At 41.9% G+C, this 15,083-nt stretch overlaps 3 protein-coding genes across 3 annotated transcripts; 2 read left to right on the forward strand and 1 right to left on the reverse strand.

The window, feature by feature from the left end:
* Positions 1–1,381: 1,381 nt before the first annotated feature.
* On the forward strand, positions 1,382–5,315 carry npy7r (neuropeptide Y receptor Y7). The gene is made up of 2 exons (XM_072395966.1): positions 1,382–1,455; positions 3,967–5,315. Exon 2 carries the CDS (start codon positions 4,006–4,008, stop codon positions 5,119–5,121), a length of 1,116 nt encoding a protein of 371 aa, XP_072252067.1. The 5' UTR covers positions 1,382–1,455; positions 3,967–4,005; the 3' UTR covers positions 5,122–5,315.
* Positions 5,316–6,830: 1,515 nt separating this feature from the next.
* Positions 6,831–11,306, forward strand: prelid1a (PRELI domain containing 1a). The gene is made up of 6 exons (XM_072395967.1): positions 6,831–6,930; positions 7,562–7,681; positions 8,973–9,198; positions 9,291–9,404; positions 9,720–9,798; positions 10,378–11,306. The coding sequence occupies exons 2-6, from the start codon at positions 7,590–7,592 to the stop codon at positions 10,497–10,499; spliced, it is 633 nt and encodes a 210-aa protein (XP_072252068.1). The 5' UTR covers positions 6,831–6,930; positions 7,562–7,589; the 3' UTR covers positions 10,500–11,306.
* Positions 11,307–11,440: 134 nt separating this feature from the next.
* mxd3 (MAX dimerization protein 3) lies at positions 11,441–14,516 on the reverse strand. The gene is made up of 6 exons (XM_072395968.1): positions 14,348–14,516; positions 13,552–13,651; positions 13,368–13,397; positions 13,150–13,264; positions 12,840–13,005; positions 11,441–12,671 (listed from the first exon to the last, which is right to left on the reverse strand). Exons 1-6 carry the CDS (start codon positions 14,415–14,417, stop codon positions 12,553–12,555), a joined length of 600 nt encoding a protein of 199 aa, XP_072252069.1. The 5' UTR covers positions 14,418–14,516; the 3' UTR covers positions 11,441–12,552.
* Positions 14,517–15,083: the final 567 nt, after the last annotated feature.

Below are 15,083 nucleotides of genomic sequence, written 5' to 3' on the forward strand. Positions count from 1 at the left end.
AATTAAAATCATTTATGCAGAAAATCTGAAGGGTTCACAAACTTTCACTCACTGCAATGAGAAGGTTGTTGCAATGCCAAATTAGCAAAGACACATTGGAAACAAATAGATTAACTGAAACAAAAGAGAAAACTGGCAGTGCCACTCTGGAAACCTACTCCTCACTCTTTACAACCTGAAAGGATTCTCAGCCTTGACTGCAGAGCGACCCACTGCAGGTGCAGGGCCGTAGGTAGCTCTCATGGTCAAATAGACTAAGACCTAGTGGTAGCCTCCCCAAATCAATACCAGTAATCCCCACTATTGAGACAAAATAAAAGATTCAAGGATGCCATAAGTGGAGCTGTCTGAATGACAAATATGGGTGACTAGAAACAGCTCCAGGAAGAGACAAACTGTACAAAGAAGTCTTGTTGGTGGTTGAAATGCTTTAGGACCTGCTAAACTCTCCTCTTTATGTCAAATTCAAAAGTCTTTTCAGGTGAACTCATCTCAAACATCATCCGCAATGCAAGCAGCCTACACTAAATATGTTAAAATAGACGTTTTTCAAAACTCTAAGTCCGACTTATTTCAAGATAACTTGTGTGCTCTTTTTTTTTACTTGTTCACCTCCTCAGAAAAACGGTCTGTACTGCACATTGCAGACCTTCACATCTGACAACAAAAAGTCACCTTGAAGAAATTTCTGTAAGACCATCAAACTGTCATATATGCTCATGACAAAATGGCTGCAGCCCCCCAGTAACATAACATAACTAATTCAAAACATAAGATTTTACATTCATTTGGTTGTGTTTTTGTTTTTTTTTAACACTGAAATTTTGATTGCAATCAACCACCAAACTGTTTCCATAACTTCTTCATTCGCTGATCTGGCACTCAAAACCTGACCCTTCACCTAACACACTGACCCGCTGCACGATAAAAAAGATGTTGAGTCAGAGTAGTTTAAATGCTGCCTGGCTGAATATAGATCAGTTATGACTGTGATGAGAGGAGTCAAATAAAACAATATGAGGATTCACTTTACAGCCATGAATTGTTCCAAAGTTCATTCACTATCATGCTCACGGACGATGGGGAGAAATAGAGAGCTGCGAGGAACTAAGTGAGCAGCTTGAGTAGTGTCAAGACATAGTGACGTTTATTTTAAGCGCTTGCATTTTAAACTGTATTTTCTGACATCAAATCATATTTCACCATCGACTGTTATAGTTTGGATTAGACGAAGGAGGTGATCGGCAGAGCGCGGTCCTTTTGCGCAGATCTGAGTGACGGTCCCTGACACAGATGGAGACGCTTATAGTGGATCCGGTTGATCAGAGTCAGGAACGCACTGTGGAGGCACAAGATGCGCACTAAAGCCTGGGAGGAGCTTCGGGTTTTCCCCCACTTGTTTCATGCCACTCTCGAGTGAAGACTCGCCTCTCCAGAGGAGAAATAGGTGGAAAGGTGAGTCCATTGATATGCGGATAGCTTTCGTGTGAACTTTAAATTGATATTACTAGGCTATAGTTTAGCGATAAAAAAGGTATCCCTTAGATTTAGCTATCGCTTCTTATGCAACAGCGTAACCTGTAGTTTGCAAAAGTGTTACATGCGCGTAATTTGGATAAAAGAAAACATTTTCAAGGTAGGATGATCCAATATCCAATTAACGTTTACCGGAGAAGATTTATCTTGGAAGCAAACATTTTGCACTTGTCTGGTCTTATGAATAAGCTTTGAGAGCTCAGTTTTTGAATGACATTTGAATGCGCACCATTGACTAAGTTGAACAAACGGTCTCAAATTACGCATGAATGCATAGTTGATTAGCAATGAATTGCTTCATCAAAATCTGACTGCAGCGCACTCAGTTTGCTCAATTCCAGTCGAGCTGTGGATCATTGCTCCTGCAGGTGGATGGTTACCCATTAGTTAATGGCACATTCAATTTCTGGTTCAAAAACTGTGCTTTTTAGACAATTTGCTCATACATAGTAGAGTGCAAATGTCGCCTGCAGCCTGCCTTATAAATCTCTAGCCCATGCTCATGTGCAGTAGCGTGCGCTGGTGACTGAGGGTTCAGGAGGGGTGTGCATGTTCTCGGGGTTACTGGAACGCTCCAGTGCCCACAGTCACATTTTCTGTCGTGCCTATGGGATCTGAGTTAAATTGCAAGTCATCTCATGACATATTATGAGCTTATGTGCGTGTGTGTTTAATCATGCAGGGGCCAAAATGTTGTGGGAAAGGTTTTAAATTTCAAGGAAATGCGCTGTAGCTTAAAGGTACCTCATACAAGCATGTGCACACACTGGTTGTATAAACCTTTATTTTCAAATCTGCTGCAAAGAATACAGTCTGATATCTGCTCAGTCAATAGCCAATACATTAGCAGCAAGGGCTTCACATGTCATTTATTCTGCTTCAGACAAAGAAGTAAGATCTTGCAAATAAGCTCAGTGAACTCTGGTCCTTGTTGTGGTTTGCTGGCTGAATTCCCAGAGCAACCAAAGAGTGTCTGCCACTGAAGAGGTGACCTCTCACCAAATTATGTTGTGGTTCGTCTCAGTTATTTCTCAGGGAGAAAAACTTCAAGAATTGAGTGTTACTCAATTAAATGTGTAGAGTCACTTCAGGCCTGTAAGCTCACACAAAAAAAGACAAGTACTCCTAAAGAGTTAATTCCTTAAAACCAGAGTGCTTTTGACTTCTTCTTGCTGCGATTAAATTAACGTTAATCTGCTTGATAAGGATATAGAAGCGTTACACTAGAATCAAACACTGGCAGAGGCTTTTACACTTAACGTGTACCCTCTATTCAGTTCCCTACCTTTCACATGTAAGTAGACTAAATTGATAAGAAAGTGAACTGCATTTTTTTCCACACTGAAATCCTGAATATCAGGCCACCTTTTTCCCTTTGTGAGCTGCCGGCAGTGTGTGAGACCAGCCTTTATCTCTAATGATCTAGCTTTGAACTCCTCATCATCGCTTCCGCCATCAATACCCCTTTCACATTGATAATGGCACAGGTGTTCCTCAGAAAAACTGCATGCCGTAAACAAATACGCAAGCGACCTGTAGAGCATGGTTGAAGGTATTTTCAGTATAAATAGCCCCAGGTAATAATGTAGTCTGATTGTGCTTGTGCATGACTCCACAAAGAGAGCTAATTTTCTATTAGTTATTATCTCTACCGTAAAAGCTGAGTTTCATCTCAGTTTCATTTCATAATTTGCTTTTCAGGACAGCCACCTCTTAAATCCTGTCACGAACAATTATTCTAATGATAGGCTTCACATATCAGAGAATTTCCTTATCTTCGTTTCACAGCTCATGAGTTCGGTCCCAGATTGTTTTTAATACTGAGATCACATTTGCAAAGCACCTTGTATGCCGAACAACCGCATATTGTTTCTGTTATAGTTCATATGACGTTGAAAAGATCTAATTTGTTGAAGCGCTTGTGCTGAGGAGGAAAAGACAAAGAAGACTAAGTAAATTATTCTCCCATGCTCTCACTTTGTTTTCATACAGACTGGAGTGTGTACAGTATTTCTTGAACTGGGTCTCATTACATGTAACGAGAGGCAGCAAATGGAAGGTTTTACACATTACAAGCAGCTCAAACCATTAAACCTGAATTTCAAGAGACCCAAGATTCAGCCTCCCAACAGTGATACCTCTGGGGAGGACACTTAGGTCCTCTTTAACTGCACTCAGCACTCCCGTTGTGGTTGTTGTTAGGAGTGGGCACGCTGGCCTGTGGTAAACCCCCTCTGCTTAGGAAAGCGACTGATTTCATTGACAAGAAATGCAGATCATATTGCTTTCTTAATTAGAGAGAAATGTAAAAAAAAAAAAAAAGAATTAAAATATAGATTAACAGCTGAAGCAAAGTATTTATCGCTGTTGGAAGTGATAGTATGTGCCTCAAACAGCTATTGTGGTTTATGTGTTTTTTTCGCTGCTCAGGTGTCAACGCAGCCTCGATATCTAACATCTTCCAGTAAAATGAGCCCACCAGACATGTCCAACAGCACAGGAGAAGGAGAGGCTGGTGAAACCGATCCCTCGTTTCTACTGAACGACAGCATGGGTTTACACCCACCTGGTTTCCACAAAGACATCACGAAGCACCTTGGAGTCCAGATCACCTTGATCACAGCTTATTCCCTAATCATCCTGCTGGGGCTGCTGGGGAATTCTCTTGTCATCTACATGATTATTCGCTACAGAAACATGCGCACAGTGACCAACTTTTTCATAGCTAACCTGGCCCTGGCCGACCTTCTTGTGAGCACTCTCTGCCTGCCCTTCACTTTGGTTTACACTCTGCTGGATGAGTGGAAGTTTGGGGCTGTGTTGTGCCACATGGTGCCCTTTGCCCAGGCCCTCAGTGTGCATGTGTCCGTCCTGACTCTCACGGTCATAGCTCTGGAGCGTTACCGCTGCATCGTCTTCCACCTGGGTCGGCGCCTGACGTGGTGCTCCAGCCTCCTCATCATGGCGTTCACCTGGACTATGTCTGCTGTCCTGGCAGCACCCTTGGCCATCTTCAGAGAACACCGCAATGAAGAGATCTCATCAATCAACCTTCGTATAGCTGTCTGCTCTGAGAAGTGGCCCAATGGAACCAGCAGAGACGGAGTCATCTACAGCCTCTTAATGCTTCTCCTGCAGTATATCATTCCCCTGGCCATCATCAGTTATGCTTATATATGCATCTGGATCAAACTCAAGAACCACGTTAGCCCATCCAGCCGTAACGACAGCATCAACCGACGCAAAAAGACCACCAAGATGTTGGCGCTGGTGGTGGTGGTGTTTGTTATCTGTTGGCTGCCTTTTCATGTGTTTCAGCTGGCAAGCGATCTGGATCTGGTGCTAAGGTTTGAGGAGTATAAACTCATATACACACTATTCCATATCGTGGCCATGTGTTCAACTTTTACCAACCCTCTCCTGTACGGGTGGATGAATAAAAACTACAGGAATGGCTTCCTCATGGTCTTTCGTTGTGAGGACAAGCCCGAATCTTTCCACCCGGAGGGCTCGTTCAGGACACGCTCCATAAAAGGGCTGACTCTGAATGGCCGTAATGGAGGACACCCTCCCACAGCTGTCTGAGAGTCGCCACAGTTGAAAACGCCTGTACAATAAGAGCACACTAGGAACACCTCTGTTTTGAGGAGCGTGTAGTTCAGAAGTAGCCTTTTAACTTGAATGGTCTGAACTTAAGTATTTATGTCACTGACGAGGGCCTAAAGCTTTGCATGCAAATCGCTTTGTGTGAGGCTCCTCTTTCCTTTTGTAAATGGTACTAGTGGAATACATGTGTCAAACCTACTCTGATATGTGTTTAAGATTTTTACTTAAGTGTTATTTAACTTGGAACAATGTAAAATGTGCTCTGTAAATGGTAAGTAATGTACAATTCATTATACTTACTTAACAGAAGATAATGATTACATTATTATTGTGACTGTGAAGGTTGACATTTTCATGCTTTCACATTGTTGGCTGCTGAATATCATTTGGAAAGTTTTCACTTAATTAGTCCTGTATTTCAGATTAATTACAATGTTCTAGCTGAGTAACCTACAATTCTTGTCCAAGAATTTGGTAGGGGACCTCTAATTTTCCATCTAAACAGGAAGTTAATTGTCTTCACCTGGCTACCAGCTGTTCCTGATTAGATGAACCAGCGGGACAGTTTCCAGAGGAGTTGGATTGAAAGCCAGTGGTCTGTGTGAAGAGGGAGTGACAGGCTGCTGATATCGTCATTACAGACGCTGGTTTGAGGAGATGTGAACACTATGGGGACGTCAATGTTCATTACACTGCTGCTAAAGTGTCCTTTGTTGATGATCTTTAATGAACACAAGGTCATTAATCAACCACAGGGCCCCTGGGCACACATATTGAGTCTTGGCTGTACACAAACCCCACACCTGATTAGTCTATTAGGAGAAATTATGGTTTGTGCCTCCATGTGAAATAAAGCAATCTTGACTTGTACATGTAGAGGCAGAGTAAATGCCAGATATTTCCGGGTGTATAGTAAAACGGAATATGACTTAATTAGCAGCACAAAACTAACTACTCTGATTTCTTGGGTGTCTCCAGTATGTTCAGTGCTATGGTGCATGCAACCTGCTTGTAGTATGCAAATAATTACCTCTCTGAACGGGACAGATGGAAAATCAACATGAACATCAACAAAGAATTATGTACTCTAAAGACTTTATTTTAAAAAAAGGAGGTCAAGTAAATTCAATAAAGCATTCAATTAGCAAGATGACAAGTGTGGCCTACGCAATGTGATTCATATTTCAGCAAAGAAAATACCTATTGCATATGTATTGCTGGATTTTAACACCCACGTTTTTCATTTCCAGGTTTAAGCTTATGTTCTTTTATGTAATGTAGATTATTATGGAGGCTCTAAGCTTGTATCTGAATCCCAGTTTATTAATATTAGTCTTAGACCCATGTCGTCAGACCCATTAGCTATCATAGTGGATGCGAGGATTTTGTTAAATCTTTCCTCTCAAACATAGCATAATTAAGTAAAATTCACTAGAGTGTTGTTTTATTTTTCATCATTTGAAGATAATTTATCATTTTCTGAGTAACACACTTTTGAAGGAGCCTTACAGATGACACAAGTTTTTTTTATTTTTTTATTTTTAAAACTGACCAATAAATGGAGATAGACCTGAGTCCTGTGCGGCATCTTTCACAGTCCCCTGCTGCCATCTAGTGTTTAAAGCTGTCATCGCAGTCGCGCCACCTTCCGGATATGTCGTTGATGTTTGACCTTCCCACCCATTACAGTCACGTTTGACGTAGTGTTTCGGTAGCCAAAAGATGAGGTTCATCCCGACAGGAGCATGAAATGTTAATTCTGACATTTTTAATCGTTTTACCTTGCAGGTAACCCTCGATGCTTTTGAAATGGCGTCATTTATTTTCTGATGTTAGAAGACATTTCCGGGGCGCAGTGTGTCATTCATTCAGGAGATTAGCCTCATGCTAGGCTAGCTCATGCTAAGCAGGAAGCTAGGAGCATGTACGTGACAAATGTGATAACGGTTTTATCTGACGTTAGCCTGTCATTGTTGAAATATATACCAGCGGTTATATCGACAGGCACATAGTCTCTTGTCAGTCACACTAACCGACTCATTGAGGCATTTACAAGGTATAAGATATTATAATGTTAACTCTTTTAACAGCTAGCGGAAGCTTCATGAACACTCGCGAAAGGGCCACGATTGATTGCTAAATAAATACAATCCCGGACATACAGTTAACGGTTAAATATTTTCCCCATCCGTTTTTTTCAGTATTGATTCGTTTGGATTGTTGTCACTTAGGAATAACTTAAATATCAGCTTTTTAAGCCATCAGAACTGCGACCTCATGAACCGCGCATTAATGCACGAGTGTTTTCCACCAGCTACTGCTGTGAACATTAAACCCCGGTCCTCCTGCTGTACCTCTCTACCATTAGTTGTATGATACCGGCCAACAAACACCTTTTCTTTGTTCCGTGTCTCCGCAGAATACTGCCAGAGTAAACCACGGGAAAAATGGTGAAGTATTTTTGCTGCGCAGGTTTGCTGAAAAGCACCTGGGACCAAGTTTGCATTGCTTTCTGGCAACGATATCCCAACCCCTACAGGTGAGGTCGATGAGAGTCCAGGGTCTGACTGCACATTTACCCGTGACCTAATTTGGTCTACTTCATTTTTTCTTCCTAAATCGTATTCTGTAAGCAGCTTAGACGCTTTTGATGCGTGTATGCTGCATATGTGTTACTGTTTTTACCTTCTTTTTTTTCTTTTACCATTTTTCAATGTGAAGTTTATATTTTATGCTGCTGTGAATTTGTTTTCAAAGTGGAGACACCACCAAATGTACATCAAAAGCTGGATACATTTACTGGAAAATCATTGACATAAATATATAACTGAGTAAAAGACATCAGATGTTGAATTTAGTTAATTACACTTGAATAAGCAGACACTTCTTTCCAAAGCAACATCCTGGGGGTAAAGTGGGATTAACATTTTGAGGAGACTTCCATGTGTAGACTGAGGAAACTGTGGATTGAACCAGCATCCGTCTGATTGAAGGCAACCGTTGTACCCATCGATCTACAGTATTATCATAGTATATACTATTTATGAATTAGAACCAGCCGTATGTTTTAAGTAGTCTGAATGGGGGAAATGATATTCATGGCAAAGTGGTGTAACGCTTAGAGCTCATCTGTTGGAACAGCTTACAACAAATTAGGTTAATTACAACCGGTTAGTCACATGACTGTGTTAAACCTTTCTGCTATGAATAAGGGACGGAATCACCACGTTGAGTGATTTAATAAACAACTAGTTCATACGTTTAGAATACTGTTTCTCAAACTAAAAAAAAATTCTCGTGTGGTGCAGAATATTGTACCAAGAATGACCGGCTCTGTGGAAATGTACGTATGCAAGTGAGAAAGCTGTTAATATTACTGCGCGGGATCAGGAAAATGTCTGAAATTTCTTTTCAGAAGGCCGTTTCTCCCACCCTGTTAAAACAGGAGGGAAAAGATCACGTATAGAATGTTTTTTTTGTTTGCACATGTGAGTGTGAGTGCTGGTGAGTTTGGCTTTGTTTTTGGTGACCTACTTGCCTCTTTCTGCTTGCTCCTTGCTGTTGTGAATACATGACCTAACCATCAGGGATTATGCAGGTTGTAGTTTTCTCAGCAGTGGCAGTAATTCTGTTTATCTTGAAGTCATTTTGACTGCATTTGCTCTCAAATGAACTATTTTGTTCATTTAAGTTTGTTCAGCATCTCACATGCCAATAGTTCTTTTTTTTTTCCCCTTAATTATTGTGAATTAAAAGTCTCCGGGTGTGGAACTGTTGCTTGGCCAAAAGCTTGGCCAATCCCTGATTTTCTTGATCTTGTCCTTTCGCAGCAACCATGTCTTGACGGAGGATATAATTTTCCGAGAGGTGACCCCCACCAACTGCCTCGTTTCCAGACGTCTGTTGACCAAAACCAGCCGCGCGCCTCGCTGGATGGAACCTTATCTTCCAAAGCAAATGGCCAGCTCGGCGTACATCATTGAGGACTCCATTGTGGATCCTCAGAAGAGGACCATGACCACACTGACGTGGAACATCAGCCATGCTCGCCTCATGGTACCTTCAGGTTTTCTTCCATAAACACTCAGGGCGTCACAAAGTAAAAACGTTGCCTCATGTTGTGCTTGTTGTTTTGTGCTTTGTGCCAGTCTGTGGAGGAGAGGTGTCACTACCGTATTAACCCTGAAAACGGCGGCTGGACGGAGATTACGAGAGAAGCCTGGATCTCTTCCAATGTCTATGGGCTTTCTAGAGCAATCCAGGTCAGTTAAAATGGAAGAACCCAGAGAAAGTAGTGTGTGGCATCTGAAAGGGAGTCACCCACCGGTCTGTCATTCTGTAAAATTAGTAACACAACACACAATGTTAAGATGTAACAGCTGAGCAGTTGTAGCTATCGGCCTGTCAGGACTTGAATTACTGAATGATTTATGACATAGGATAGTTTTTTTTATTTTTTAAATGTCATTATTATTGTTGTAGCCAGGCCTGAAGAGACAGTGTGTGTGTGTTTGATGTGAGTTATGCGTTGTCACATACTCACAGAGCCTTCCTCTCCTGCTCTGTTGTCTTAACAGGAATTTGGTCTGGCAAGATTCAAGACCAGCGCCACGAAGACGATGAAAAGCTTTGAGTATGTGCTTGCCAGAATGCAAGGTAAATTTTCCCTTTCTTTTCTAATAGCATGAATTTTTAAATTTATCTCTATCTATCAAAGACTTTTGCATTACCTGCTGTAATAAGTCAAAGTATCTGCTGTAAAAAAAAAAAAGAAATGATTAGGAAAAGATGTTCTGATGCTCTCTGGAAATTTAAGTCCACTTAGAAGATATTTGGTTTGACCACAATGAGGCCATACGTACAACTGCATGTTTGTTTAAAAAGCGAAAATAAAAGTTTGTACTGGTTTAGCTTGACTGTATTAATGTTTTTGAGAACATGCTAATAATGTCGAACATGAAATTGCTTTAAGTTCGAATGAATCAAACATTGTGTGCTTATCTGTCTCTTCTTGTTGAAGCTCATTGCTAAAAGCCCCGTAATGAGTATTTTTGTCCTCTATTGCTGCTGGGAAACTGAGGAGCTTAAAGTCACAGCAGATACTTGTAACCGCAGCTGTCCCCACCCCCTCTCCCCCCCCAGGCACTGCTTCAGCTCTGTTATGGACATTTATTTTCTCTAATTTGCATGAAAACCTAGATTGAAACTAAGAAGCAGTCTTTTGCTCTTGTGTAGGTGAAACTCCATCGAGAACCTTAGCAGAAACGGCAACAGAGCGGGCAAGAGAGACAGCACTGGCAGCTAAAGAGAAAGCAAAGGACCTCGCCACACATGCCCAGAAGAAACAATACGTATGATGAGCGACACATATCTGCAACCACTGATTCTGGGACAGATTTACATTTCCCCCTGTCATTGTTCAGACAAGCACTGGGTGAAGACTTACGATCTCAGCCACGGTTGACCACCTCTGTGAGGATGCATCTAACTAAAATGGCAGGTGGACCATAAAAGGCCTGAGCTGGGTTCAAGAGCCTGCTCTAGTCTCCCTCATCACGCCACACTGAGTTAGTTATTATACCTCTGCTGTCGCATCATTTCAGTTTTTTGTTTTTTTTGCCATAGATGGTAACGTTGGAAATGAGTGGTTGGATATGGCCCTGGGTGCCATGAAAAAAAAGGATGATAGCCAACAGTGGAAGTGTTCCGTAAACCTTTGCTCAACCTCTGTGTGCCCACCGATGTTTGCTTTTCACCGTGTTTGTCTGTACATCTTGTTCCAATTCACCCATTTCTTACAATCCAGGAGCAGCATCACTTAAAACTGTTTAAATTAATGCTTTGTTTATGATTCAGCTGTGCCGTTTCAGTGTCATCTCGTTTTTGTTTGCTCAGTTCACCGTACCATTACCCTAAGTGTTGAACCGAGGCTGATTATCTCACTGCTTCACGCTGAAGTATGTCAGCTTAAAAAGAGTTCATATTGTTGGCAGTCAAACTGATAAGAAATACTCTGCATTTGATACTGTGGTACAAGCCGTAGATAGTGTTGCAATTAACCCAAATGCAGGAGCTCCTTGCTGTTTTCACACTATACTACCCAAGCAGTGTCTGTTATTGGAATATCAGCTTGTCAATAAATGGACCTTTTCTAATCCTAACAAGACGACACCTTGTGCTGGAAGCGTACATCTGTGTGCCTTTTATTTCGGAATTTAAGACGAGGAACGGAAGCCTGTTTGTTTTGGAACCAACAGATCATAAAAAAATCAAATAAAAAGTTGTAAAACACAGCACATAAATAAGGAAAATATTTATTTGTTTAAAAAGGAAAAAAAAAAAGAAGCTTACACCAGTACAAAAATTGCTACATAATATTACTGGGCGGAGAGACAGATAAACGAGTAATAAGGCATCTTGCATATACAAAAAGGTGAAGCTGGAGAGCACCTTCAGTTTTTAAATATGTAAAAAAAGCATCAGTTGCATAATTATTACAAGTAGGTTTTACCTGCCTGACTGGAGGATTTTCTATGCGTATTTAACACTTCTGAACAATTTTGATGGCCGACACTCTTCGGTAGTGTCAGTTAAAATTAGCAGTAACTAAAACTGTGATTTTTAATGCTCTCACAAATTAACTTGAACGCGGGTGACATAATTCTTCCTTCGTAAATACAGACTGAATTGTGTACTGATACATCAAATTAATATTTGGCGGTCTTTACTGCCAAATATCAATGTGCAAATGTGACCCAAGTTAAATGTTTACTGTTTTCCTTTGGATAGACCTCCAAATCTTCTCGAGACCAAACAAGTGCAACTGTCGGACGTTATGTGCAACAGAAGAAAAAGAGCTAAATACGCGACTGAACTTAGATAATTGGACAATAACACAAAACATAGCACAGGTTAATGTGTAAGTGCGTGCTAGACGTGACATCACTGAAAAACAAACTTAGTGCTGAGAAAAAGCTGTGTAGAATACGCGACCAAATCCAATTTAAGGCAGAATTCAGACACTGTAGAGTGTAAAAAAAAAAAACTATTTGGATTTTAAGAAGCCCTTGAAGAAGGTTGGATTTTTGAATCATCGGAAGGGGAAACTCGTGGTTTTGGGGAGGGCAAAAAAAACCCCACCATCATCAAAACCCATGTGTGACTTAACAAACATCCTCGCTCAGCGATTTTAGCTGCTGTTCAGTGCAAATGGACTCGTCTCGCTCATGTTTAGCGTTTAGTCGTTTCAATAAGAGAATGTCAAAAGGTGGTACTGACAAAAAGAAGGAAAAAAAAAAAAAAAAGTGTTCAGTTGTACAGTATCTTTCTCCCTCGTCCTTCGTCCTCTTGTTTTTTGGAATGTTTTCTCCTCTCCCTGTCCACCTGGCAAACGCTGCATGTTTGCCGCTGTCATAGCCAGGCCCTGTCCATGCTGGAGTAACAGTGGTCTGCGTCAGTGTGCGCAATGCTCAGTCCGTCAGAGTCCACACAGTCAAACACCACGCTTTCCACATCAACCTCCACGTCCTCTGTGAGGAAACCAACCACAGGTCGAAACATATTAGCAGAAGGAAACGGCAGTAGAACATCCTTTTCAAACTGAGGTGAGACTTGGAAACTGTCTTATCTCAATATTTCAAATCATTCTCGACTTTGAAGAGACCAAAGTGGTGCAGAATAAACAAAAGAGCTCTGACCTCTGTCGGAGTCTGACCTCTCCGAGGACATGGTGGACCCCTGGCTATTGTTCCTCATCCTTTCTGTGCCCCTCTGCAGCTGCTCCAGCCGAACCCGCAGCTCTCTCTGCTCCCAGCGTAGGCGGCCCTTTAGCTTCTCTGCACGCTCGTCCTGCTCCTGGAGCTTCTGAAATGATGCACACAGGAGGAGAAACAGGTGAGGAGCCCACCAGGGCTAAAACACAGCAGGAACAGGGTGAGCGGCGACGCCGGGGGCAACACGAAAGGGCTTTCGAGACTGAACTTGAAGCATTTTGATGTTAGCGTGTACCCTGATGTGAAGCTGGGCTTGTCTCAGCAAGTTGAGAGTGGTGTTCCTCATGGAGTCCGATGACAGGGGAACCTGCTTCTTCAGCTCCTCCAGGCAGTGCCTCAGCTGAGCTCGTCTGCACAGCACAACAATAAGAAACAATTGGTGCGGTTAAGCCAACGTGAGAACAGCCCATGAACTCCCGTTGTCGTTGTTGAAATTAAAAATTTCATGATTACCTATTTTTCTCCAGCTCATTGTGAACTGTCCTGCAGTGAGAGCAAAAGACATTTTGGTTAGCGTTGAAACTGTTCATAGAAAGTCCCTCAGCAGTGCCTGTGGGTGATGTTTAACAGTTTTTAATCAGAACTGAAAGTCACAGCCACACCCTCTTGTCAGTTATCTGTTACATAATGTCTTCACCTATTGCCACCAGCAGATATTTTCTTGCTCTTCTGGTTGCTTCTTTTATCAGAGTGACCTGGACTGAGAGGCAGCACTGAAGCATATCCATGTTCTGCCTCTGGAGGGGAGGGGGCACACAAAACAAAACAGAGCTGTCAGACAAACAGTCATGGGCGGAATCACTGTGGACAATGGCAACGATGTTAAATATGTACATATTCTCACTGTGTGTCATTTTGGAGTCCCGGGGCTACAAACAAACATGTACTAGTGCGTGCTGCGAAGCTGGAAGATAACATCAGTGTTGAGGTGACAGGAGGGGGGGGGGGAACAGTAACTGCTGCCATCAGCTGAACGTTTGTTTTTGGTTTTGGCGCCATCGCCCACTACCTAGCTTTTATCGTCAAACCAGCTTCCCAACTAAGAAAAAAACAAAAAACTGACGTTTCAGCGGCGCATAAATAACGAATAAAACTTGTTCGGATCTTCCCCGGCCGCACTTTCAGTCATCGTAACGATGACCGCTCAGCGCCGCCCGGATTCATTTTCAAACTCGTCCAGATTGGCGCCTTCGAGTACAATGATGCGACCGATATATAGGTCACTGAGTCAAAAGCTACACAGCGCCTGAAGTCACCTCTAAGCGAGAATTTCGATGAGGTATCGAACAATTGCAAACAGCTCTGTCTCAGCATCATATGTCGCGGGCATCGATATTGTGGCATTGTGGTGCATCTTATCGTTTTTTTTTTCTTTACAACAAACAAGTAACTGGCCGCTCTGCTGACACAAAACCCTGACATAAGATACTAACCTCGCTCTCTCCGCTCCAGAAACTCAGCAGCCCGAAGAAGCACTTGGATGTTGCAAACATGTCCTTCCATTATTGTTTGTGTCAGAGTAAAAAGACGGCAGGTAAACAACCTACTGTGGAACAAGCATCAGCAGCCGAGTGCAGCGGACAAGCTTGTCTGTGCTACGTCCTCAATTCACTGAACCCCCGACCGTGATGCTGCCTTCAGTGGCTAACGCAAACTCGGAAATTCTAAACTTCACCGGCGGACACCATTGACTCCAAATAGGTATGCCGTTAGTTTTAAATAGTTTGTTTGTACTAGAAATAAATTAAGGGAATTAACCCCTTTGGCTAATCATACGGTCAACAACACTATTAGAATGTCAGTGTGTCAGTGAAATATTTTAACTTTTCTTTTTTTTTTCTTGAAAAGTATTACAAAGTCTCGTCAAGGCTGTAAACGAAAATACGCTCGAAAACATTTGCGTCAAGCTACAACGTAAAACGTCATTGTCAAGCCTTCAACCACTCCCATCCCTACTCCATTCATGTTGACTCTTTTGTATCCAGTTTATGCTTATAACGTATCTTTTTTTAAAATATTTTTACATACCTTAGCAATGATAATGACAATTTCATATGCAGAACAACTCTATTACATCAAAACGTAGACTACAATGTGTGTAAGCGGGAGTTGTTGAGGTAGTTGTAAAAAAAAAGTTCCATTGTTCCATTTGTATTGCCTCACAGCTGA

This window comes from Leuresthes tenuis, unplaced genomic scaffold, assembly GCF_036924035.1.
Source record: "Leuresthes tenuis unplaced genomic scaffold, fLeuTen1.0.hap1 SCAF_11, whole genome shotgun sequence".
NCBI classification, from domain to species: domain Eukaryota; kingdom Metazoa; phylum Chordata; class Actinopteri; order Atheriniformes; family Atherinopsidae; genus Leuresthes; species Leuresthes tenuis.

What these genes read in the sequence shown, in the direction of transcription:
- npy7r (XM_072395966.1), top strand. Translation starts at nt 4,006, where the DNA reads ATGAGCCCACCAGACATGTCCAACAGCACAGGAGAAGGAGAGGCTGGT.
- prelid1a (XM_072395967.1), top strand. Translation starts at nt 7,590, where the DNA reads ATGGTGAAGTATTTTTGCTGCGCAGGTTTGCTGAAAAGCACCTGGGAC. An exon ending in GGCTTTCTAGAGCAATCCAG is followed by an intron (nt 9,405 to 9,719) that starts GTCAGTTAAAAT and finishes TTGTCTTAACAG; the next exon opens with GAATTTGGTCTGGCAAGATT. An exon ending in TGTGCTTGCCAGAATGCAAG is followed by an intron (nt 9,799 to 10,377) that starts GTAAATTTTCCC and finishes GCTCTTGTGTAG; the next exon opens with GTGAAACTCCATCGAGAACC.
- mxd3 (XM_072395968.1), bottom strand. Translation starts at nt 14,417, where the DNA reads ATGGAAGGACATGTTTGCAACATCCAAGTGCTTCTTCGGGCTGCTGAG. An exon ending in ATATCTGCTGGTGGCAATAG is followed by an intron (nt 13,398 to 13,551) that starts GTGAAGACATTA and finishes CTCTCACTGCAG; the next exon opens with GACAGTTCACAATGAGCTGG. An exon ending in AAGCCCAGCTTCACATCAGG is followed by an intron (nt 13,006 to 13,149) that starts GTACACGCTAAC and finishes GCATCATTTCAG; the next exon opens with AAGCTCCAGGAGCAGGACGA.